At 44.1% G+C, this 23,966-nt stretch overlaps 1 protein-coding gene across 1 annotated transcript in view; it reads right to left on the minus strand.

The window, feature by feature from the left end:
- Nucleotides 1-969: 969 nt before the first annotated feature.
- Nucleotides 970-23,966, minus strand: part of LOC138246412 (cytochrome c oxidase subunit 6B1-like) — a 75,101-nt gene continuing 52,104 nt past the window's right edge. Inside the window, exons 3-4 of the mRNA XM_069201008.1 lie at nucleotides 16,807-16,907; nucleotides 970-1,218 (exon numbers count right to left, since the gene is read on the minus strand). Coding sequence (XP_069057109.1) covers nucleotides 1,165-1,218; nucleotides 16,807-16,907 — 155 coding nt within the window. The 3' untranslated portion in view covers nucleotides 970-1,164. The remainder of the gene's footprint in view (nucleotides 1,219-16,806; nucleotides 16,908-23,966) is intronic.

Consider the following 23,966-nt stretch of genomic DNA (forward strand, 5'->3'; position numbering starts at 1 on the left):
AGACAAAGGTAAATCGAAGTACTTTAAGTATATGGAGGGCCATTGGAATTATGTGGCAGGAAAATACCAAATTTTGAGGCAGGGTTGACCAATTTATGTGGCAAGAAAAGTCCATTTATTAATTTACAAACCCAATAGCTCTAACTCCAGCAAACGCGAGACCCATTGCATTTTTTGTTTGGATACACGGAGCCCGGTTTTGGCGGGTCACAGGCAAACCCCTTTGTGTGCGTATAGTCAAATGGATACAGTCATGAACGCAACCATGTATCCTGATCTTGGCCCTCTGTTTGTGACAAAAGTGAATAGGTTCTCTCGGAATTTGACCAATTCATCCCAAACTCTTACATCTATTTCCTCCTCCAACCTGATCACACTGGATTCCATAGGCGAGCAGGCCAGAAGCTCCATTAATATATGCAGTTTATCTCTAGCTTGAGAAGACGCATGGCATTCTTTTGTTTTCCCTTTATCACTTTCAGCACACCATGCACAATGAACGCTCAACCCAGATGGCTTCACATGGGGTGGTTCGTGGTAATTTAGGGAGTGCTGCCCCCCTTCTGGGCATGAGAACTGTTGTCAATGCAAAACTCTGCATCAGGGCCTTATAAGGCCCGCTGTTTTTTAAATGAAATCTGCTGTCTGCGAGCTTTCATAAAGCGCCCTGCAGGAGGGTCTGCTGAGGAGATGTCAGGATGGGTACTAGACCTGAGAGATCACGGTAAGCGTACACCACAGATCGATATATTCCTTAGTGGAGGAAAAACAAGTTAAGAACAGGCCGGTTGGATACGTACTTCAAGGGCTAAGAATATACCATACAGCAACAAAACCACAGCGACCAAGGAGCAGGGCATCGTGTAAGGTGGTGCACGTTTTAAGGTTCACTTATCTCAACATCCACTGAAATCGAGGCATGGAGAGCTGTAAAAAGAAACAGGAAATGAAGAGGCGCGCACAACGAGCTTTCGGTACCTGAGTATTTATTGAGATAATCAGGGGTCCAATAACGCCCCGAACTTTCAAACACTTCCGTAAATACCGCCTGGAATGACGGCCCAGGAATGACGAAGAAACAAACAGCACAAATTATATATTAACTCCAGTTTATGGCCACATTGTGGGCTATACGTTCATTTTCAGGATGTGAGAATTCTCCATTCAAATCTTTCCAGGGAATGTTCCAGCTTCAATCTCCTCATCCCATTTATTAACCTGGAAAAAAATCAACAGAAAGATTAATTAATGTTCAGTATCCAGAACCTGACCTCAGCAGACATGTGAACACATTCCAATGACAAAACAAGTTCAAAGTAGGCCAGTGAGTACAGCGTAAGACCGCACTAGTCACAAAACAAAAAACTGTCCAATAGAACACGAGACACTACTCCAGCTCCCACCCAACACCTCCCAGCTAGGCTGATTAAAGGAGAGATTGTGGGCTCTGAAAACACGCCATGAAGTCCGTTCTTTGCGTTACGTGACCTTTCATTGATAAGCGGCACGCCAGGTTTGCGCTCTGGCATATGGATTTCTTATGTAGGTCACTCACGCCACTGGGCGTCTGAAGTCCACATGCCTCCTGCTCTCCGATCTTCCCCAGGGCACGTCTCACGCTTTCCCCCCAAAATGTTATACGACTGAAGTGAGAATACAAAGGGCACATACAATAAGTCCTACTGGTAACGACCAGGACTATAGGGCTACAACAGTGCTGTAAATGGGCCGGTACTGGCCGGTACTGTCCGGTACTGAGTACCGGCACTTTTTTATTTTGAGAGAGAGAGTACCGGCACATCTCAAGAAAAACGTAATACTTTGAATTGGAGAGTACCGGCACTTCTCAGAAACAAGCAGGTACTCTGGCACAGATTACCTGCACTTTATTTTTTCGATTTCAAGCACTGGGGCTACATCAATTCACCCGCGCCAGGGAGACCCTTAACAGGGCCGTATGAGCCATACACGTCTAACATGGGACTTCTTGAGAAGTGTGGGCAACGTACACCTCGGTTGTAAAATTATCTGTGTGTCTTGTCCCTATGTGACACGTATCCAGCAGTTCACAGTTTGCAATTATGGTACAACATCTTAGTGGGGTAATACAATGACTGCAGATATCTTTAAGTTAGCTGCAAGTAAGTTCAAATCGAGGAAGGGAAGACTAAGCATTTCATCCTTCTGCAGTAGATACAATGAGTTTCATTAGGTAAACATTAACACTGCAGATACTACAACCTAATCCAGTTTCAACAAAAAATATTGCAACCTGTGATGTGCACATCACCCACAGAGCTATGGGTGCTTAGCCCATTATTTAAATGATTTTACTGTCTGCTAAAAATTAATACTTTAATTTCGTTTATCTAGTTTCACTATTTGCATCTTCCAAAAGTTGATTAAAAAACATCCAAAAAAGTGGTCCTGTTCCTGTGAACTCCAGGTAGCCATTTGGGCCTCTAAGGTTATAAGTTTACTAACATTTTCCAGAGGAGGGCCAATTTTCAGAAAAGTCAAAACTCAAAGGTTTTGGAGACCAAAGCAAATTAAACATTTTCTGAAAAGTCTGGTACCTCGGCCTTTGCTAAACTAGTTCACCTGGGCCTCCTCTGCAGGTAGGCCCCTCCTCGTCTAGGTTGTGGAATGGAAGCACAATACCCAATGTTGAAAGTGCGGAATAGACCCCTTCATGAAGGCCTCGACTTGGAGCCGCTCATCTGAGGAATAGTCGTCCTTTTACCCACACAGAGGACCTCTTGATGCCTCAACTTTTTCTGAAGAGCAATCTTAAGTCTGACATAACTATACTAGGCAAGTCTACGTCAGTATTTTCTTCTGTTCACAATTTTACTCCGTGGGTGAAGGCTCTTAAGACTCGTAGTATCTTTGCCCCACACATTGTGGGCACTAAACCCTATGAGTAAAAGGGTGTAGAAGGGAAGAGGCTTTCTTGGCTATTGGGTTGGTACTGTACCACAGCAGATGGCATATGTTCCAGGCAGATGGGACTGTCTCCTCCAACAGACACACTTTTCCTGTATGGTGTCTATTGTTGTGCCTAAAGAGGATATTCTTTGGACTGGTGCAGATATTGTTTTCTGAAGTTTGATCTGGAGACCCAGTTTGTGTAGCAGTTCTGAGGTTGTTATGAAAACTGGCTTCACATTTGCCTGACTGTGATCTTTTAGCAACCACTCAGTGGTGCTGAAACTATTTTCAGAGTGGGGAGCTGCCATCAATGTTATTTATATCACTGAAGTTACTGAGATTCTAAGATATCCATGAGACACAAACAGCAAGTGTACCAAATGAGCCACACCCATTCAGCAGGAGAATGGGAGTCGTACGTAGCTGATGGTGCATTTTAGAGGCCACCGTCGCAAATGCATTACTAAAGCATTGTGTGGCAATGCACTGTCATTGACAGCATACTGTCTACTGGAATGGCCACTAAATTTGCTCAAACACGTTGATTTTTTGATAAAACTAAATAGCACACCAACAATAACGTGTCGGAATCGAGTCTCAGTGATTATTTATCATTTGCGCATTACCACGTTAAGTATCTTGAATTGTTTGGATCTTATTAAAATCTTTGTTTTCATCAAACTTCAGAATTACAAGTAAAATGTGATGATATATTTTGAAATATTTGCACCGATTATTTACAGGCATTTAAATTTAGCAGTTTGTTGGGGAAAAAAATGACATCCTACAGCTTTTCCGTTGCGAGTCCTGTACCCCAGCAAGACTGTCAGAGAAAAAAAAGTAATACCACTCTCCATAATAAAATAATAAAATAATATGCAGCAATTTGTCAGAAGACATGGCCTGACATTTGAACTCTGTGGTTGAATGCACAGCACATATGACAAGATAAAAATAGAATTTAAAGGCATCTTTATTGCTCATTCACCTTCTGAATTCTGAAATGGTTATTCTGGGGGTTCTACAGTCACCCCACATCCCAAAGTTCAGCACCTATAATCTAGGTAAATATAAGTAAAAATTCAATTTCTTCAAAGGTGCGCTGCTGCCACTATCATACATTTTGAGACCAGGTAATGACGTAATTTAGGCCAAATGTTAGGAATGTGAGCTGAAAATGGTTGTTCCTCATGGTGCACCTGATGAATTTTCTGTGATGTCTCTCTATGAGGTTGTAAAAATCTCTATTTTGCAGATCTGTTTCACACATCCATTCACTATGTCACAGATGCTGATAGATATGATGTGAGGCAAGCACCCAGAATTTTTCTTTCTTGATAAACGTGTTCATGAGCAGTAGGTCTTAGATCATTCTGTATTCCTCTTCTGTGCCTTTTTTGTGAAGCAGGAAATACCTGGAGTACACTCCTTGGACCTTCTGGTAAGATGCAACTGGCTTGATCACGTTTCTTTAGCAGGATAGACATTTGTTCGTCAAGATAAAAATGTGGTTCTTCGTGGTTGGTTTTGGAGAAACGGGTGGTAGAATGGCCTTCAAAAGTAGAAGGTAGTTACTGAAGTTTACTGCGCCAGACCCAAATATACCCCGCATCACACGAGTGGCAAACGGAGATGGGTAATTGAACTGCCACTACCTAATCCTAGAGGAATGTCTCCCACTGGGATTTGAAGGCTTTGTTAGTGGTAACTTGGACTATGATGACCTTCATTGATAAAGGTATCTCTAGCCTCGAGTGTACTGATGTTGTTGGGGTTGATACGGTCTATGGAGGAATTAACTTGTACACAGGAAATATCCACAATCTTTAGAAATATTACTATTATTACTATTAACATTATACATAAAGTGCAAACTGTCACCTGGAAAAGGCATCCTGGCGCTAACTAACATTTACCAGTCCAAGCATGTATAAACCTTAGAGCTTACAGAGGTAGGTCTTCAAGGCTTTCCTGAAGGTGTAAAGGTTACTAATAGAGTGAGAACAATTCTGAATGATATTCCAGGGACTTTGTGGTGTCTGTATCTGATTTGATGGTTTGCAGTGCGTCATCAACATGCTTGCCGAAAAGTTCATCACCATTATACGACATGTTCAGGATCTTGCTATGGACTTAGGCCTATAAATTGTAGACTTGAGCTAGCCCTGCCTGCGTAGTACTGCAGATCCTGGTAGTTTTCAAAATCCTGTAGAGAATACATTAATGGCGCAGTCTATGATTGCCGCTGATACTATCTCACCTTCCAAGAGAATTTTCTTAGCTTCCAGATTTGCATATTCTGGCAGTAGGTCTAGGTATTGAGCCATGTCAGACCACATTTGCCTGTCATAACACCCTAGTATCACTAGGGAATTGGCCGCTGTAACTGTAGTGGCTGCCATGGTGGAAAAGTACATGCTGATGTCCAATCTCCGTCCCTGTCTATCAGGTGGTGCAGTGATTGGGGTTGATGGGTTTCGTGAGCGTCACTGAGCTGCTTGTGTTATGGCAGAATCCAGCTTGGGAATGACCAATTAAATAGGATGAGGAATCATCTGGAGCCTTGTATTTTTTGTCGACACTGGACAACACAGCTGGTACTGTTTCTTCACTGCCTTTATTCCTTCTTCCCATAGGAAATCCGCTATGGGGACAGCTCTTATGGACTTTTTGTTGGTTCATTGAAATCATATAAGGAGCAGTCAGATTGCTTGGTGGTTAGAGGAAGCTGAAATCTTTTAGCTGCTCTTTCCATAATATTATGAAAACCACCAATGTGGAGAGTCTGCCCGGACTGGGGACATTGGTGGGGGTCAGAGTTGGGATTATCCAGTCATCCCACTCGCTAGGAATAGAAGTAGAGTGTCTAATTTCCCCTTCTTCTCTGTCCTCATCAGAGGAATAATGGTTATCCTCTGGAGGCGCTGCTAAGGTACTTGCCAGTGTGGGTAGAGTAGTTACTGGCAATGGCAGAGTAAGCAGTCAAGCAAGGGGTGTACCAATATGCTGAGACGTGGTGGATGGTGGCAGAGGTGTTGAAGATGCCGGATCAGGAAATCTCTTCTAATAGACTCTTGAAGCATGAGTTACAGATTGTTAAGTAAATCCAATAGCATCTTGACAGAATGTACCTGTTCCTGTGGCACATAGGTGGAATAGACCTGATTGTATTGCTGTTGGTCATTTTAATAAAATTGATCGACATAATAATGATCCTCAATATCCTCGTCCTCTTGACACTTGACGTGGTGTTTTCAAGGGGCATGTGCAACTCCTAAAAGGCTCTCATCATCGGACTAGTCGTCATCTAACATATGTGAAGGAGGAAAAGGCAGTACTAGGTGAGATATGTACTGGCAAGATTGTCTCTGCAGGAGATTTTTTTTCTTGATAGAGAGAGAATATGCCAGTATTAGTGGCGAAAATGGCACTGTCGTCAACGGAGTAATCGCTGGCATTTTTTATGCTGTCCTCATTGACGGATCTCTCGTCGGCGCTGTTGTTGATGGGTGCTTCGTCAACGGTGTCGTCTTCCATGGTGTCATCATTAGCAGGTCCCTCATCGACAGTGTCGTCGTCAGCCTTGTTGTCAATGGTGTTAGCGCCGATGGTCTCATTTTCGGCGATGTTGACGATGGTTTCCTAGACAGCAACATTTTGATTGTTGTCGACGATGTCCTTGCAATTTTCATGAATACTTTTCTCATCGACAGTGCCGTCTTTGAGAGGATTCTTGAGATAATAATAGTTATGGAAGCCAGTGGTGATGATGAAATTAGTATGGGAGAAGTTGCAGAGGAGAAAGTTGATGTGAGAGTTGTGGCAGTAACCACGGAAGCTGTCGTCGATGATGAGGTTTTAGATGTATGTTTAAATTCTTTGGTCATGGGTTGTAGGGATTTTGACTTTTTGGTTGTCTGCACCTTTAAAGAAGGAGTTGTAGGCTCTGATTGTATCTTTTCTGAGGAAATGTTCTCCTTTTTTGAGCATGTGGAATCTCCTCAGATTTTCTAGAATGTCCAGTAGCCCCATGATGGGACTTTTTTGTGCCTTTTTTGGTGATTCTAGGAACACACTTTTAGGAGATCTATCCCTTGCGTCCTGGATGAGTCGTTACTACCTTCCTCAGAAAGAGGGTTTTCCTTAGCCTTAAGGCCTTAAGCCTCTGAAGCCAAATTAGTAAACTCCTTTTTCTGTCCGTAAGAGTTTTTTGAGGAAAGGTGCAACATACTTTGCAATCCTTAGGTTTGTGCTCTGGATGAAGGTAATAAATACAGTCCTTGTGAGGGTCATCAGAGTGTAACCTCTTTTTGCCACATGTTCCACATGGCCTGAAAAGTCCTTTTTTGGTTGCTTCTGACATGGTAGGGTAGAAAGAATCTGGAACAGTAAAAATAAACTCTGACCTGAAGAGAAATCCTCTCAGAATGAGAAAACTGTGGAAACAACTGAGCAGTGCTTAGGGAGACTCCCATCAAACGACATGTGATGGGACAGACTGGAGCCTCTGTGATGAGGGTTCTAAAGAGTGATGTTGACTAATTGGCTGGATTTTGGGTATTGTCACCTGATTGGCTGGACTTCGGTTCTCTTTAAAAGATGTTGATAAGCTGTGAAGGCCTTTAACATTAATCTCTATGCAAGTTCTTTCTCTATTACTATCTACAGTACCATGGTACTCTCAATCCGATGACTGAGAATGATTCAAGCATGTGAATCTATGAAAGATCCAATACTGGGGAATTAAAGATGACACAAAGTCAGCAAAGTCTTGTACAAAATCCATGCTAGGCACCGGAGGGCAATAGCAAACTAATCCAGCCACTGAGCAGGTGGCCGAAATGCTCAGAATAAATCCTAATAATTTGGCCTAGTTAAAATCTTTATATTGTAATATTTTCAGCTTGAAGTATGATTTATAAATGATAGCCAATCCTTCCCTTCTCCTTGGGGGGTGCGGAAGGTGTACAATCTTCTAACCTTCCGGGCACGCTTTTAACAAATGAATACTGGAATAAGACGATGTTCAGGTCTCAATAATAAAGAGCACGTCAAACCTTTAGTTGAAATTAGAAGATTTATCTCTATGGCATGCTTCACAAGCAAGTGCGTGTTAATAGGCTCACATTTTAATGCCAAATCTGACGAGACAATCAGTAGCAAACTATTCTTAAATGAAGAGGGGGACAATATATCTGCTGAATTATATTTTGGTTCACCTACAATGCCCTTTAAAGAGGAGCAAAACTTCAGATATTCAGAGCTGATTTTGAAAAGCTGGTCTCTCGTGTAAGTAACACTAAGTGCTGTTGTCCCCCCATGGCAAAATGAGCAGCTTGGCTGCCGATGTACATTGAAGAAGCAGATGCCCATTGCAAGGCCAGGTTTCAGGCTGACTTAAATACTGAAACATCTGAAAAGCCGAAGCATGAACCAAAATGGTGTCCCAGTTTAGGGAGATTTGGAAAAGTTCAAATTGCGTCTATCCAAGCAAACAGTAAGAACAATCAGGAGTTAAAGGTATATAAACTCAATAAAGTACTTACAATGCACAGAGTATATTTGATTTTGATTTTAAACTTTAAAACATCTCATCACCACTCCTAAAAGCCAAGACTGTCTCTGAGCCTTTAAACGGCTTCATGCCTGAATGGTGTCTAATAGTTAAAGGGGCCACGCTGCAGGACGACTTAAATATTGAAACATTTGAAAAAGCAGGAGCACTAACCAAAATGGCGTTCCAGTTTGAGGAGACTTGGAAAAATAAAAATGCCACGATTTCCATGCAAACAGTAAGTACACTCTGGAGGTAAAAGTACACAAACTCAAAAAAGTACTTAAAATGCACAGAATATATTTGCTTTTAAACATCTCATTGCTCCTTCTAAAAGCCAAGAATGTCTCTGAAGTTGTTGTTTGTAAAACTAGTGCCTCCTGTCAAAGCTTTCAGGGTATCTGCTTTATTCTTTATTTTCAGATTCTCTTCCCATGTATGCTGATTGAACAAGGCAGATCATGAAAATGAAAGGTTCAATATCTTTAAGTGTGCCTCTGGTTTCGAGCTAGAAGTAACCGTGTATAGATAGCTCATATAAATATTCAGTAGTAGCTAAGTCTGTCAAATCAGCTGCAGCACTAACGATCTGCATAGGTACTAGTGAGCTTTCGTATAGCATCTCTGCAAAGACCTCTTGTTGATGTTTGGGTAGGTCATCAATTAAACCTCTCGTTTGGCCACAGATTTCCTGTTGTTATCTCCCCAGAAGAGCAGTTATGTTGCCACTGTCACACTTATCTGTCTTCCAGTAGCATCTTACCACTTACTTTCTCCCTCAGAGGGTCAGTAGATTCTTGTGTTGAGGCATGTTTATGTCTCACTGAAGACACTATTACTGAATCAGATTTGGTTCAGAGTTAAAAAACTCTGGACCAAATTGAGGTGCCTTATATTTTTAACATGCATGGATTTAAGGCCTAATAAGGAACTTCTGCTCTGCAATGTCTATGAAAACTAGCACCAATGTCAGCAAGAGCTTTGGAGCTTCTCTCTGCTGTAAAGATTCTAAAATATTCTAAACCATCATCTGTGGTGCTTTAAGAGAATGTTTAGCTTAACCAGTCCACTCATCAAAATGTAATGGACGGTTGTGGTGATCCTGGTGAGAGAAACACATGAGGCAGATGCCACTGGTGAATATGGCATATAAGATGAGTTGGTATCAGTTGTGTACATGAAGGGGATCTGGGTCTGGAAGGAAAGCTGTGCCTTTTTCTCCTCTCCTATGTGCAATGATGAGATTATGGATGTCTAGGGAAGGAGCTGTAGCATGTCTACTCTAGTTACAATGGCTGCAAAGGTCCCTCTACAGAATCCTCAAAGGGGATTACAGGTTGTATTGGTCTGAAAGGCAGTGGATGCAGATCCGTAGTTGTAGGAGATTGTGGAGGCTTTGATAGGCACTCTAGTCTCTTCTTTGGAGTACAGTTGGAGAAGAATTGGAAAATCTTGGGATCACATTAGTAGGCACCTTGATGAATGTAGAGATACTGCTGAGGTAAGTGAAAAAATAAATGGTGATGGTACAGCCATCATGGGTATCGGCATCATAGGAAAACATGACAATCCATCCTTGTTATTTCAATGAGAATAGGGGCCTTGAAGGTACCATATGGCATTTCTTGTTTTGACATTGATATAGGTGTTGTCAAATGGTATCTGGCCTTTGATGTCAGTGTAGATGGAGCTGCTACCAGCATCAATCGATGTGCTGTTTCATGGATGTGGATTGATGATCTGTCTAGATGTTGACATGGACAACTCTTTAAGAGGTAGGTGTCTAATTCATAGATTTGTAATCTTTATGAAATCGATAAGCGAGCCATCCTGCCATGGAAAACAGGTCCGGGATGATACTTTTGGCACCAATGCTATTCCCTCAGATGTCATTATTGAGCACCATTGAGAATAGTGCTGTCAATGTCTGTCATCTCCTCACTCTGGATCTCCCTCTGTTGGAGTCTGTCCCAGCAGCTATCTGCTTTTCAGAGGATGTATGAAAGGAAGAGTTCTTCAGGCTCTTCTTTTTCTTTCTTTCCTCCTCCACTCATGTCTTGCATTGACACTCTGAGGCTTTTAAAGTCCCACTATTTTAACGTTCTTTTGGACATCTTGCAAATTCCACATTGTTTAAATGAACATAAAGCCAAGAGGCAATCTAAACAGACATTGGGAGGATCACAGATAGTCTTTTTCCTCCCACAGAAGGAAGAGGAAAGGTGTTTATGGGTGAAACATCCTACAGAATAACAGCAAAAAAATCACTTCACTTAGTAGTATTTTGGAAACGATGCCGGGTGAATGTGAAAAAAGTAAACGCTCACCAAACTTTAACTTAAAAAAATAGAGGTGTGAAACCTCACATATACTCTGAGACCCTATTCACAGAAGCTGGAAAAAAAGAACTGGCTCACCTAAGCAACTGGCACTGCAGTGCATTATGGGGGTAGGGGAACCTCCTGGAACTGGAAAACGACATAACAATTTTTCTAAGCTTTCAATGTAAGCCTACAAGGCTGCATTTTTTCCTTTCTATTTTACAGTTTCACCCTTTGTTGTGCCTCATATACTGCAATGCAAGCTTGAACTTGGTCACTTGGTGTCCAACAGTCTACGTTCAGGAAAATACTAAAGGATGGTGCTCATCGCGTGGACACAGGCACCCTGTGCTATAATTATAAAAACAATAGGTCTATGAAAAGTGCTCTGAGGTCCACACAAAAGAAAATATCCAAATGTTTATGACTATTCAAACGTTTATGACCATGAAGATTATATGATTGATGTTGGACAAGTTGTCCTTAGAGTGGTCTTCTCCCGAACTCTGCTCGTCCATTTTGCTGGGCCTATTTTTGTTGGCCTTTGGGGCTCTGAGCACTTTACCACTGCTAACCAGTGCTAAAGTACATGTGCTCACTCTTTAAAACATGGTCATATTGGTCTTTTGCCCCAGTTGTCATATTTAATTTACATATAAGTCTAGTAAAGTGCACTACATGAGCCCAGGGCCTGTAAATCAAATGGTACTCGTGGGCCTGCAGCACTGATTGTGCCATCCACATAAGTATCCCTCTAAAATATGCCTCAGGCCTGTTACTACAGAGCCTGCTTGTGCAGTTTACACGGCCATGTCGACCTGGTAAAATAAACCTTGTGCCAGACCCATCCTTCCTCTTTAATACATATAAGTCACCCCTTAGGTAGTCCCTGAACTGCCCAGAGTGCAAGGTGCAATGTATTTAAAAAGTTGGACATGTCCCGGTAGTGAAAAACTCTCAAATTCGTCTTTTGCTACTGCAAGGCCTATCTCTCCCATAGGATAACATTGGAGTTGCCTTATTAAATCTTATAAGTATAACTTCCAAGTGGGAAGAAATGCCCCCTTCATGTTTGGTGCCTCTGGAATCACACTTTAAAATCCTAACTTATGGTGAAGTCGGATTTTAAACTGTAATTCTGAAAATGACACTTTTAGAAAGTTGGTATTTTCTTGCCTTAGCTATTTGGTGCCTGCAGCCTGTCTCTGGCAATATGACTGGATGTAGTTGGCAGACAATTGGGATTTGTGCATTCCTCTTAGACAGCCACACTTATGGGAGCTTAGGTGTGACTTAATGATTCATCCTGGGCAAGAAAAGGAGGAAGGAACTGGACACAGTCTCACTTACAGCTGAATAGGCTATGTCCTGTCCACACACAAAGGGCTTAACAACCCTGCATTGTCACTCCATCCAGCTTGGAGCCAGGGCAGGGGAGGAAGGGGATTTCTTACGCTTCAAAGTCACTGCTGAGAAGCTTCTCCCACCTTCCAGAACCAGGGCACCAAAGTATAGATATTGGACCTCAGACACCACCACTTTAGTACACTTCTGGACCTGTGGATACTCTGCCAGGAAGAAGGACTGCTGTGCTGCTGAAAGCATGCCGCTTTGATGGACTGCTGTTTTGCTGGACTCCTGCTTTCTGTGCTGACCTGTTCCTGCTGCCCTCTTGCCTGAGAGTGCTAAGGACTGGACCTGAATCTCTCCATCCCAGAACCAAAAGTGACTCTAGGGGCTAGTTGGCTGGCCTCCGGATCTGAAGTCTCAGGGACATAAAATACTTCAAACCACCCAGCTTCTGAACCTTGACTCTGCCATTTGCAAGTCTGTCTTGCCAAGTGGTGCCACCTTGGTCCTGGACACCTGGAAGCTGACCTGAGGTGCGTGCTCCAGCGGAACCAACGCATCCCCTGCTGAGTGAGCATGACCTCAATTACATGGGCCGTAACCCATGCAACCAGACTTACATCTCAGCGCCACCTCACATCTTGGGACCGGCGCATCACCTTTGGAACCGCCACTGCAACACTTTTCCCGGCGCAAGGTCCTCACATCCCTATTGATGGCAGCTTTGACGACGATGACGAAACTCCACATCGCAGCCTCTGAGCTTATCAGAACTGCCGCATTGCCCCAAATGCACAGCAGATCCTTGACATCGACGCAGCAGGAACTCACACCGCTGCCTCGCCGCATCTCAGAACTGGCGCATCACCACTGCTGCGTGGAGCAGGATAAACTACAAATCGCCTCTACAGTGTGGTTCGGAACGCTCTGCAACCACAATTTAAGGTACTTTGGTTCAGCGGGCCCAACAAGGTTCCTGTGACCAGCCTGCACTCCATCATGGTCGGCCTGAACTTTTGATTTTGTCCGAGTCTAGTGCAACCATTTACCTCTGATTGGTGCTTATTGCTTCTAAGCAATGTTTCACAGTTTATTCTTTAAAAATGCATAACTCAAATTCTACTTGGATTTTTGTCGTTTTGGTCTTGTTTTATTTTTTTAAACCAAGTCCTATTTTTCTACCTTGGTGTGGGGTTCTTTTTGTGTGGTGTTTTCACTGTTTTACTGTGTGAAGTAAAGTATATGCCTGACTGCTCTCTGCCAAGCTACCAGTGGATGAGCAGTTTAATTTTGGATTTGCTTGGACTAGGATTGCAGTTACTGCTTGACCGGGGCTCAGACCTCAGTCAACTAACAACCCAATTTCTAACAATGCAGAATAATCAGTACCTCTACCTAGACCAGACAAGACCTTTCTCTCTACTGAATAAATGGAAGAAACAAAAGGTGCATCTCTGAAGCAACATCTCATTAAGTGCAATATTCTCCCATGATGTTTGACAGCGAGTGCCTGCCAACTCAAGCATCCTACACGACTTGCTCTTTCTTACAGTTAATTAACCAAAAGTTGCTAGACAGAATGGTGTGAAATTCCTGTTCATGATCCTAATTTATCATTGCCTCTGGATGCAAGGAATCACCCATTACTCAAAGATTCCATAGGCACTAGAGAAGGAGCTCACTGATTTGCAAGGGAAGACATCTCCATATAGGAAAGTAAGAGAGAAAGCAAGCACTGATGGTCAAGGTTCCAAGAGAAAAAAGTCAGGCTTGATAGCTCTCAATGGAGTACTTACAGACTTACACAGATCCTTACAGTCTTCCAAAATGGCAGAGGCTGTAGAAAAGACAGGAAGCTCCCTGTGACCTCTGATGGATGGTCTATCCTTAATCATACCACTAACCCCTCAATACTCTCCTTTGTGCTACAGAGGAGTTAGGTGAAGCAAAGAGAGAGAACTAGAGAAAGTAAAGAGGGGTGCCAAAGCCAGGTTTGTGTTCTGTTTCTGCCAATGCACGCATGACCCCAGACACTAAGGGCAGCAAAAGTAGTACCCAGTGCAGCTGCTACTCCTGGCCACCCCTAACAGACAATGACAGGTATTGTACCATTTCCTGTCTGTGGCCCCTATTGGCCACCACACATGTAGAACTTATTGTCCCCTGATGAGTATGGCATTGCTGCTTGTTAAGACAGGCAGCGCAGTACTCGTAAGAATCAACTGCTGGAAACCAAAACAAGAAGAAAGGGCACTGTAACATACAAAAAAATGTAGACAGGAAAATGGAATTGTATATGGGAAGCTGTATACATTCCTAGAAGACCAGTGAAACATAAAATTCGAGGGGTACAAAGACTTAATCAAGCCTGCAAGCCCTGGGTCTATCAGTACCAACCAGTGGCCACACTGTTTTAGTTTACAGCTTTAAGATGCATGTAATAGCTCATAAGAATATGATAGCATGGGTTTAGAGAGGCACATCCACACAGGAGCTTAGTTTCTGTCAGCACCCACTTCCTGCACCTACGGGTTCTTTGTGTGGGCTTAACAGGATAAGAGATTTATCTCTCATATGAGTAGTACAATGGCAGACTGGAAGCACTATCCCTTTTATCTATGATCACATCCCACCTATGACCATATGAAATTAGTTACTTACCTGTAACTCTAGTTCCCCAACATTGATATCTTTTAAATATTCACACGCTTGAGTCATTCACCGTCGTCAGGCCACATATCCTTGGTACATTAAAACAGCAGTATACAGTGTAAAATACTCATCATATGGAATACATACGTACTTCAGACCAGTTGTTTGTGTTTTCCAGACAATAAAGACCAGGTAATTTCCTGTCCAACCAGGGGATAGCTAGTTGGCTCTCTGCCGGTATTTTCTTCTGTCACACCAAGGCCAAGAACCCACTCCAGGGAAGAGTAACAGCGCATTTCACCAGGAGCATGGCATCAACTGCAGCACTCTATGTTTTGGTGTTCTTGGAAGATATCTGGAGTGCAGCTACCTCGAAGAGCTGCCACATATTTATGAAACACTACTGCCTATATATAATTAATTACTTACCTGTAACTCCAGTTCTCAAACATTGATATATTTTATGTATTCGCATGCCACCCTCCCTGATCCCCAGTCAGAGGCTCATCTAACATTAATCTCACACCTGCGCTTTGAAATCTGAGCTATGGTGGCCTAGGACAAGTAGGAGAGGTGAAGCTTCTACCTCACTGGCTGAAGTTTGGGTGTTTTCAAATGAGGTGGATGTGCTTCTAAGTGTACAATGTTGTGTCAGGCTTATGGCCATTTTACACTGTATAGTGTATATTTTACATTGCATACTGCTATTTTATTGGACCGGGGATCCCTAGCCTGGGGACTGGGGTTGATTCAAGCATGTGAAGATATAAAAGATCCAATGATGGAGAAATAACTGGAGTTACAGATAAGTAACAAATTCCATGTTGGAGAAATAATTTTTTTCTTCATGTATTGATGAACCATTTGCTCATATTACATTTCGTCTTGGCCCGTCTCTTCTATAGTACCTGGTTATGCTGCACTTCCGAGATGTTAGTGTTAACTGGCAACCCTAGTGATGCACTGTTTGCTACACCAAGTACATCCACGTTACTCCAGATGTTTAATGACAAGGAAAGAGAATATAAATGGATCACAATCCACTGCACGGTATCATTAAAGGTGAAACGTCTTAAAATAGATATTCAAGAGCGCTTGGACTTTTCTATAGTGCTACAGGTTTCCGTTAGGGTTGATTCAGAGCCCTGGGTGAAAGACAAAAACCTGGAGACTAATTGATAAAGGGTGGATCCAGTCACTAGCCACGAAGGTGTGTGTTTAGTTAAACACAAGCTGAAACAGTGCAGTTTGAGTACCTCAATGCTGACTGACAGGGAGCGAGATGGTGAAACCAAAGTTTGTTCATCAAGTCGTTGGTTCTTCCAGGAATGGAAGAAGAACAACGAGGCCTCTCTGATGAAATGTGCCCTGAAGCAGCGGAATCAGAGTTATTTCCAAGCTCTTTCTGCTTGGATCTGAGGTGAACCCCCTTTCTGTCCACAGTTATCCGTAAGACATCATCTGACGTATGTCACAGTCCTTGCGAGTGTGTGAATCACGAAAGAGATTGCACATGTACAAACTGGGGTTACCCTGGTGGTCATTTTGCCACCACAGGAATAAAAACCAAGCAGATTACCAGGAAATCTGGTGAGTTAAGGAACACCTTAAAAATGAAAAAAAATCTTCTAACTTAAAAAAAAGGCCAACTAACGTCCATGTTTATTTATTTATGCTCTATATATGTACTTGTATGCTATAGCTATAGCCATTCCCTACCAGAGCATCATTTCCTACCCTGTCCAGCATCTTCTCCCTCACTCACCTGCCAGCCCGTAGCAATCTACACACCATAAATAACCGATGTGCCACACTGCACACCAGGCGGTGCAGTTCCCACCACATATATTCAAGGCATTACTTTACACCAGAGGAGGGCGAGACATTGACAAACGCTCCATGTAGACATGTACATCAAACGGCAATAAAGGTTCATATACTTTAAAGTATAGACAAATAATTATTTTTTGACAGCAACATTTTCTCACTGGTACCTACCCAGGAGGTGGGGCAAAGGGTTTTGTATACACGATGGTACCACTGGCAAGGGTACGGGTCGACACCTTTTTCTTTTAGAGAGCGCTCGCAACGATGAAAATCTGAAATTGAAAAGATAAGTTTCTTAATAAAGCAAAAACATAATTTTCTGGTGTCTTTCCATCAACAACTAAGAAGCTAAGAAATTAAATCACACACACTTTGACTTCCTCCAAGCGACACTACAGGGCATCAGATCACATGACCATGAATGGGCATCCCACAAACGTTAACCAGTATGACACCACAAAAAGTGATACCAAAATGGACACAAAGTCTTTCAATTTGTGTAAAAAGAATCAAATACATAATATTACTGATCTGATTAGGCACTTTTAGTATCCAGAGATGTGTTTTGTTACGGCGCAGTTAGCATATGACTTGATGCTGTAAGCATCTGCTAGAGTGCGATCCGGTGTACTGCCAGTGATGCCAGGGTGTTGGCATCATACGTCAAGGCTATCACAATATGTCAAGGGCAGTTCCATCATATGCCACCCAGCTGTTCAAAGTACCATGGTGATGCAAGAAACTGTGGATGCCGCCGTGAATTTACTGGACTACTGCAATCACATATCAGAAGCGTGCTGCCACCTTGTGTCAGGGATGTGCTACTATCACATGCCAAGGAGGAGGGTGCTATCATTATATGTCAGGAATGCGCTGATATTATATTCTATAAATTCTGCCCTCTTAGGCTCCGGCAGGCCGCCATTTTAACTATTGTATGCTCCTATCATATGGCGTGGATGTTCCGCCATAATATGTCAGTATGCCTGTAGGCTGCTCCGACTTGTCTTGCCATACCGCAGCCATATTAATTTACAGAGATTTCGTTCAGAGGGGCCAGGCTCAACTGCCTGGGAGAAAGCGCTCTTAATTCCTCTGCGAAGTGAGCTCTAGCTCTCAGGCCTAACGCTTGGTGTGAGAAGCACCAGAAAAGCCAAGAGCCCGTGTATAGCCTCCTGGTGTAACTGACTGAGCAATCAACTCCTCTCCCCTTCATACCACCTCAGTGCTGCATCACTTCCTGGTGTGACCTGGTAGCAGGACGACTACCCAGGTGTGGCACCATTTGGAACGCAGCCTGCGAGGGAAAGGCGGCCATATAGGCATGAGAACCTGTTGCTACCAGCCCTGCATGGTGCCCCGGCAACACAATGACAATTCCCATGGGACAGTATTATGTTGCAGCTGCTTTCTAACTGTGGAAGTGCACAGTATGGCGCCTTCTTCGTCCGCGATGCAGCTGATCTGCGGTAATGCACCGCCACCACCAGGAAAAGGCAAGCATTGCGAGTAGAGTGGCTTGGCTTCCACTGGCAGAACATCCAAGAGTCCAAATAAGCAGGCGACCCAGTTATGACCGTGAAAGCTAGAGTTTAGAGATTTGCATTAGAATGTAAAGCTTCAAAGTTTGCTGCCAGCCCTGGTGAGGTTAAAGGCTTGCAAAAGGCTTTCAAAAGGCAAGAAAGTGTTTTTACACATGGTTGTGGGTCCTCCACCAAAGAAGGGAGAAGGGCACGTGAGCCTCCAGTTGCTGATGGTCACGGTTCGAAAGCTACACAAGAGACCCATGAATAGGGACTACTGACCAAGCTACTCTCCTAAGCCAGTTGTTTCAATATTAATATTGACTAGATAGACCACTTATATAGCAAAGCCAGTGTTAGCATCTCTATTGAGACCCCTCCAGTTATTTCTGTCTCCAAGATATTTGCAAGGTCACTTTGTGTGCATGCAATAGCTTCAGATCGAACCACAACAAAGTTTCCTGATCCAATTGCTATCTAGGTAGTCCCTTTAAAACCAATAGGAGGTTGCTCACGGCCTGAGGGGAAAGTGCTACAGCTCTTGCAGAGAGTACAAAGGGCTCTTTGAGGGCCCATCCTAAGTTTCTATTGCTGTGGCTATCTCTGTGACTAGAGGTTATCCGGGAAGCCAAAGATAGTGTAACTAGGTGATAGAAGCTGAAGCTGTGACCTGCAGCGAGCCGCAAATAACACTAGGATAAAGGTAATATCACAGTAACTCTACTAGGTGTGCAGCACATAAAGATAGTCACATGCTCGTCTGTTGTGTAGAGGACAGGCTAATGTGGCCTTCTCGTGCCCGTCGGCACAAAGGTCTGCTGGTACAGAAATGACATTGCCACAAGGTCTATCCCGACCGTAACCTGTTGACTGGCAGCTGACGAAGATAAGATGAAAAAGTTACTTGTAATCTCAGTTCTTCACCACAGGAATGCTCCCAGAACTTATAAAAGGTGCAATATTTCCACGTGTGTGCGATATTTCAGAACATACACAGGATGTTGTAAAAACTTTTCAAATTATGCACATAACGTAAAACCTGCCAAAATAGGTACAATTCGTGGCTTTATTTTTTTAATAAACAGTCTACCTACTACACTCAGTAGAGTCCACAAAGAGCAGATTAATGAAACAAAGCAGGAATGATGGCCAGTAGTAAAAAGACAACATATACTGAAAAAGCATTTCCAATGCAATAGTGTTAGACCTGACAGCCTTAGGGTGGTCACCCCTAACTTTTTGCCTGCCTCCCTCCACTTTTTGGACTCTGTTTTTGCTGGCTTTTAGACTCTGCGCACTTTACCACTGCTAACCAGTGCTAAAGTGCATATGCTCTCTCCCTTTAAACATGGTAACCTTGGATCATACCCAATTGGACTATTTAATTTACTTATAAGTCCCTAGTAATGTGCACTGTATGTGCCTATGGCCTGTAGATTAAATGCTACTAGTGGGCCTGCAGCAATGGTTGTGCCACCCACTCAAGTAGCCTATTTTACCTTGTCTCAGGCCTGCCATTGCAAGGCCTGTGTGTGCAGTTTCACTGTCACTTCGACTTGGCATTTAAAAATACTTGCCAAGCCTAAACCTCCCCTTTCTCTACATATAAGTCACCCCTAATGTGTGCCCTAGATAACCCCTAGGGCAGGGTGCTGTGTGGGTGAAAGGCAGGACATGTACCTGTGTAGTTTACATGTCCTGGTAGTGTAAAACTCCTAAATTCGTTTTTACACTACTGTGAGGCCTGCTCCCTTCATAGGCTAACATTGGGGCTGCCCTCATACATTGTTGAAGAAGTAGCTGCTGATCTGAAGGGAGTAGGAAGGTCATATTTAGTATGGCCAGAATGGTAATACAAAATCCTGCTGACTGGTGAAGTTGGATTTAATATTACTATTTTAGAAATGCCACTTTTAGAAAGTGAGCACTTCAATGCACTTAAATCTTTCTGTGCCTTACAATCCACGTCTGGCTAGGTTTAGTTGACAGCTACTTTTGCATTCACTCAGACACACCCCAAGCACAGGGTACTCAGCCTCACTTGCATACATCTGCATTTTGAATGGGTCTTCCTGGGCTGGGAGGGTGGAGGGCCTGCTCTGACACAAAGAACTGCCACACCCCCTACTGGGACCCTGGCAGACAGGATTGAAATCGATGCACGTCTTCCCCGCGTGAAAAATAACGAGGCAAGTCTGTGTGTGAAGGGGCGAAACCGACGCACACACCATTTTTCCACGCATCTCCTCCTCTGCGGCCCTTTGCGGAGATTTTTCACTCCAAACCAGGTACTTTGTGCTTGAATGAGACTTTGGGGGTTATTACGACCCTGGAGGAAGGAGGAGAACCGGCGGTAAGACCGCCAACAGGCTGGCATTCTCCCTTCATGGAATTATGACCATGGCGGTTACCACCATGGTCATCCGCCGGTTCTCCGTTCCGCCCGCCAGGGCGGAGACGACCGCCGGGCTGGAGACCTGGGTCTCCAGCCCGGCAGCCATCACTATACCACCAGCGGTATTTTGACCCGGCTTACCGCCGTGGATTTCCTGCGGTTTGAACCGCCGTGAAATCCATGGCGGTAAGCACTATCAGTGACAGGGAATTCCTTCCCTGGCACTGATAGGGGTCTCCCCCACCCCCCCACCCCTACCCGACTCCCTCCCCTACCCGCCCACCACCCCTGACACCCCCCAAAGGTGGCAGGGTCCCCCTCCCCACCCCAACATCACATCACCCATTCCCACACGACACGCACGCAGGCACCACCTACACACTCACACGCACACACGCCAACATACATGCCTACATACACACACACAGGCAGACACGCACACCCACATTCAAACATTCAAGCACACATCCATACTGACATACCCACAGACATACACGCACTCATTCCCATACACACAACACCCCCGCAAGCATACACGCACTCACACTCTCCTTCACATACACACACCCCCATGCACACACACAACACACACACAACACCCAACACCCCCCCACACCCCCCGTCACGGACGATCGACTTACCTGGTCCGACGATCCTCCGGGAGGGGACGGGAGCCATGGGGGCAGCTCCGCCGGCACCACACCGCCGACACCACACCGGCAACAGAACACCGCCACGGCGAATCACAGGACGTGATTCGCTGGGCGGTGTTCTGTTGGCCTTGCGGTGGAGGTGGAGCAACCTCCACTTCCCCGCCTCCCGCCAGTATGGCTGTTGGCGGCTCTCCGTCCGAAAAAGGACGGAGAGCTGCCAACAGTCATAATAGGCCGAGCGGAAAACCGCCACCACTGGTGGTCTTCCGCACGGCGGTCCCTCGGCGGTCTTTCAAAAAGACCGCCGAGGTCAAAATGACCCCCTTTGTTTGCTTTTTAAAGATTTAAGACACTTCATATCACTTTTCAGTGATATCCCTACAATTTCTTATTGCATCTTTTAACTTTTTGACCTGCAAATACCCAGATAAATATTATATATTTTTCTAAACACTGTGTGGTGTATTTTTGTGGTGCTTTATTGTGTTCTTGTATGATTTATTGCACAAATACTTTACACATTGCCTTCTAAATTAAGCCTGACTGCTCAGTGCCAAGCTACCAGAGGGTGGGCACAGGATAATTTGGATTGTGTGTGACTTACCCTGACTAGAGTGAAGGTCCTTGTTTGGACAGGGTGTAACCTGACTGCCAACCAAAGACACCATTTCTAACAAATGGGTCTCGCATTTGACAATGGCAAATGTCTTTTACCTATGTATTTTGGTTTGGAGTGGAATAGATGTATGTCAGGTGCCACAGCAATCCTCCCAGGCCTGTCGCTGTAGGAGAGGACACAACAAGGCCAGCATCTTGGGAGTGTTTCTTCCTCATTCCAACAGACTGGCTGTGATCACCTAGAGATGCAACCCTTTCTAGTGTGCTTACCTAAACGTTTATAGCAACAAATACGCCACAAAGAGGCACCTTTGTGGCATTTAACACGGAGAATGAGGGGGTCAAAAGAGCTTGGAGCAAAGAAAAGGGGGCAGCCATATATTTCTGGGTGTTCAACTTTTAAAGGAATTATTCCTCTACATTAGCAATACCAGCCTAACTTTTAAGAACATTGACTGTTTACAAAGAGAATAACAGAAGACGCAGCTTAACTGAACAGAAAGGTTTATATGTGTGCAGATTGGTGAAACAGAACATCAGTGGTAGATGGAACTACAGGATAGGTTCCAGAGGTGTGACATCAGTGACCTTGGATCAGTGTTTTAAAATGGAAATACAGAAGGGCTGGTATTCTTTTTTCATTTAAAGCACTGCCTTGGGCTAACAGTCTTATGACAGCCCTCGGCTCAGGACTGGACTCTGAAGAACAGATACATGTACCTGAATCTCCTGGACCTTGAGCTGTGCCTTTTCGTGCATACATTTGTGCACTGGCTGATGGTTTTGAAGTCAGAATTATCTCTGTTGGGGTGGCTACCCAAAAGTTGAAGCCTTGGCCTTGCCATCTGGACCACTCATAGTAGAGCAGGAAGCCTGAGTTTGGATGATAAAGTGTTTTTTGCCTAGACCAGTGGTGCCCAGTGAGGCTGCTACAGGGCTGGTTCATTGGCATTTTTTTCAGGCTATGAAAAGGATTCAATTGTATGTTTTTTGGGGAATCCAAAGTAGATCCAGAACAATGTCAGAGTTTCTTGACACCAACAAAAAATAAGTTACGTAAAAATAATTTATATGGAAGTTATTTACACACACACATATATATATTTCTATACAGATATATATATATATATATATATATATATATATATAAATATAGGGGGTGGCCAAGATGGCAACCACATCAGCCGCTCCTTAGAGAGCTCCGCGCTGGGCCCAGCAGATATCCTGTTATGAATGGCAGACGGGTCCCATGAGTGAAATGGGAAGACCCGCTATCTTTAGCCAAGCTCCGGCGGCGTTCGGATGGCTGCAATGGAGTCACACATGCTGCAACAGGGCTCGTGCCGCGGACACCACATAAACAACGGTAATTGCACTGTGAAGGAGCGACGCCCCTTGAGGTGGTTATTGCACGCCCACTGACACTCCCTATGGAACGAGTGGTTCCTGAGAGCAACATAATTTATACCGCTCTTGGCAGCTGTTAGGCATTGCTGCTATGAACACAACGTGCAGCCTGAGAGGTACCTGGGGCCCTTGTTTGGGACTGTGACGTGAGTCTACAGAGAGCTGATGGAGCGGATGAGAGTGCATTAAGACTGTTTGGTGAACTGAGCGCAGCCGTGGGATCCCTCATAGATTTCTGTTGCCTTTCGTAGTAGAAGTGGTTACCTCACCCGGAGGATCCTCACAGAGAGTGGGACATGGTAGGGACCGAGGTAACACGAAAGGAATGAACTGTTACACACTTGCAGTTACTCATTGGCCACCCTGCAATTCGCAATTGTCTTTATTGCATTTTGATTGGCATTTCTAGGTGGACTGCCGCCTCACGTGCCCCAGGAGCCAGGGGAGACATCGCCAATAATTTAGCGGAACTGCGAGGCAGAGCTAATCCATCGACGCACTCACAGCGGAGTGACAAGCCATTTTCCTGACAACCTAGTAGTAATGGCATATAATCGCTTGCCCATTTCCTCCCCCTGAAAGGACATGGGGAAAACACATCCCGCTAAAACAGCAAGAGACACCATGCAAACAGGAGATGGCCTCCCATTGGACCCTCCGTCACAAGTGGATCACTTTCAACACCTCGAATCAACACGCATAACCACTCCGAGAAATCTGAGAAGATCCTGCACG

The sequence above is a fragment of the Pleurodeles waltl genome, chromosome 7 (genome assembly GCF_031143425.1).
Source record: "Pleurodeles waltl isolate 20211129_DDA chromosome 7, aPleWal1.hap1.20221129, whole genome shotgun sequence".
Classification (NCBI taxonomy): Eukaryota; Metazoa; Chordata; class Amphibia; order Caudata; family Salamandridae; genus Pleurodeles; species Pleurodeles waltl.